This window comes from Branchiostoma floridae, chromosome 10 (genome assembly GCF_000003815.2).
Source record: "Branchiostoma floridae strain S238N-H82 chromosome 10, Bfl_VNyyK, whole genome shotgun sequence".
In the NCBI taxonomy this organism is placed as follows: domain Eukaryota; kingdom Metazoa; phylum Chordata; class Leptocardii; order Amphioxiformes; family Branchiostomatidae; genus Branchiostoma; species Branchiostoma floridae.
Window position 1 is genome coordinate 17,961,017 of NC_049988.1, and position 2,963 is coordinate 17,963,979.

Here is a 2,963-nt window from a genome sequence, read left to right on the forward strand (position 1 = left end):
GCCGCCCTTTTGTTTTGTTTTTACATATTCGCTACTTACTATGGAAGAAGTCACTGATACAACAACAACACCAACAACAGGTAAGACAACTGAGGAAACAACCATGCCTCCATCAACATTAGTGACGACAGGAGAAACCTCAGTCGTATCAACTCAACAAACATCTTCGCCTCAGACAACAGAGCATATATCTGAGCAAACCACTGTCCGTTCAACGTTTATTACAACGGAGAAAGCTGTTGTTACATCTACGCTATCAACCACAGGTACAACTGAAGAAACGACGCTGCCGCCGACAACGCTGGTGACAACTGAGGAAACCTCGGCCATATCAACCCAACAGACAACGATACTCGACACAACACCGACTGTCCCTCCATCTACGCTGCTAACAACCGAGGAAGCTACTGCTGCAACGCTACCGAACACAGGTAAGTCAACTGAAGAAACAACCATGCCTCAATCGACGCTAATTACAACTGCAGAAACATCGGTCAGTTCAACACTGCAAGCTACAACAGGTGACACAATATTACAAACATCCGAACAAACCACTGTCTCTTCAACTTCGCTGCTTACAACTATAGAAGTCACTTCTACTGCACCACCATCAATCACAGGTAAACCAACTAAAGAGACAACCATGCCTCCATCAACGTTAATGACGACTGAGAAAACATCGGCCATGTCATCTCAACAAACATCTAAACCTCAAACACAATATACATCTGGACAAACTACTGCTCCTCCAACTACTCTAACACTAACAACCGAAGAAATCACTTCTACACCAATATTATCAACTACAGGTGAAACAACTACAGAAACAACCATGCCTAGGTCTGCCTTAATATCTACTATGTTAAGCACTGTCGTGTCAACGCAACAAACATCTACACCGCAGACTACAGAACGTACATATGAACAAACAACTGCTGCTCCAACAACGCTACTAACAACCGAAGAAAACACTGCAGCGACAACGCTATTAACAACGGGTATAACAACTGAAGAAACAACAACACAGCAAGCCAGGACAGCACAAACATCCGAAAAAACCACTGCCCCTCCAACTTCGCTACTTACAACGATAGTTACCTCTACAGCACTAACATCGACTACAGGTAAGACAACTGAAGAAACGACCATGCCTCAGTCAACAATAATTACTACTGAGGAAACCTTGGCCATGTCAACTCAACAGACGTCTACATCTCAGACAACAGACCATACATCTGCACAAACAACTGCTCCACCAACTACGTTTCTTACAACCGAGGAAGTCACTGCTAAGACAACGCTGCCAACCACAGGTAAGACAACTGAGGAAACTACAATGCCTTCATCCACGTTGATGACGACAGGAGGTACATCTGTCATATCAACACTGCAAACAACAACACCACCTACATCCAAACAAACCACTGCTCCTCCAACCTCACTACTAACAACTATAGAACTCACTTCTACAGCACCACCATCAACTACAGGTAAGACAACAGGAGAAACCACCATACCTCAGTCAACATTAATGACGACTGAGGAAACATCGGCCATGTCAACCCAACAGACATCGCAACCTGAAACAACACAATATACATCTGAGCAAACTACTGTCCCTCCAACTACGTCACTTACAACAGAAGAAGTTATGTCTACACCATTACAATCAACTACAGAAGAAACTACAGCAGCTACAACTGTGCAGAAATCTACGTTAGAGAGCAGAGCCACGTCAACGCAACTAACATCCACATCGCAGAATACACAACGCACATCTAAAGAAACAACTGCTCCTCCAACAACGCTACTTACAACTGAGGAATCCACTGTTACAACGCTACCAACCACAGGTAAAACAACTAGGGAAACAACAATGTCTCAGTCAACGTTAACGACAGAAGCCACATCGGTCATGTCAACACTGCAAGCAACAACAGCTGACACAACACCACAAACATCCGAACAAACCACTGTCCCTCCAACTTCGCTGCTTACAACGATAGAACTCACTTCCACAGCACCACCACCAACCACAGATAAGACAACTGAAGAAACAACGTTGCTTCAATCGACATCAATAACAACTGAAAAAACCTCGGCCGTGTCAACTCAACAAACATCTACACCCCAAACAACAGCGCATACATCTGCCCAAACAACTGCTCCTCCAACCACACTACTCACAACCGAAGAAGCCACTGCTAGGTCAACGCTACCAACCACAGGTAAGACAACCAAAGAAACTACAATGCCTACGTCAACGTTAAGGACTGGAGCAACATCGGTCATATCAACACTGCAAGCAACAACAGCTGACACAACACCACAAACATCCGAACAAACCACTGCTCCTCCAACATCGCTACTTACAGCTATAGAACTTACTTCCACAGCAACAGAATCAACCACGGATAAGACAACTGAAGAAACAACCATGCCTCCATCAACATCAGTGACAACTCGAGAAACCTCGGTCGTATCAACTCAACAAACATCTACACCCCAAACAACAGAGCATACATCTGCCCAAACAACTGCTCCTCCAACCACACTACTTACAACGGTAGAAGTCACTTCTACAGCACCAGAATCAACCACAGGTAAACCAACTAAAGAAACAACCATGCCTCTATCAACATTAGTGACGACTGGAGAAACCTCAGTCGTATCAACTCAACAAACATCTACATCTCAGACAACACAACATTCATCTGAGATAACCACTGTCCATCCAACTACGCTACTTTCAACCGAAGAAGTTACTGCCACGACAACGCTATCAACTACAGGTAAGACAACTGAAGAAACAACCACGCCTCAATCGACATTAAAGACAACAGTTACTGCAAAGACATCGGTCATATCAACACTGCAAGCAACAACAGGTGACACAACACCACGAACATCCGAACAAACCACTGTCCCTCCCACTTCTCTACTTACAACGATAGACGTCACTT

General features: G+C 44.4%; 1 protein-coding gene across 1 annotated transcript in view; it reads left to right on the forward strand.

The window, feature by feature from the left end:
- The first annotated feature begins 40 nt into the window (after positions 1-40).
- LOC118425015 (mucin-2-like) overlaps positions 41-2,963 on the forward strand; it is an 8,962-nt gene continuing 6,039 nt past the window's right edge. Inside the window, exon 1 of the mRNA XM_035833829.1 lies at positions 41-1,853. Within this exon, the coding sequence (XP_035689722.1) occupies positions 41-1,853 (1,813 nt within the window). The remainder of the gene's footprint in view (positions 1,854-2,963) is intronic.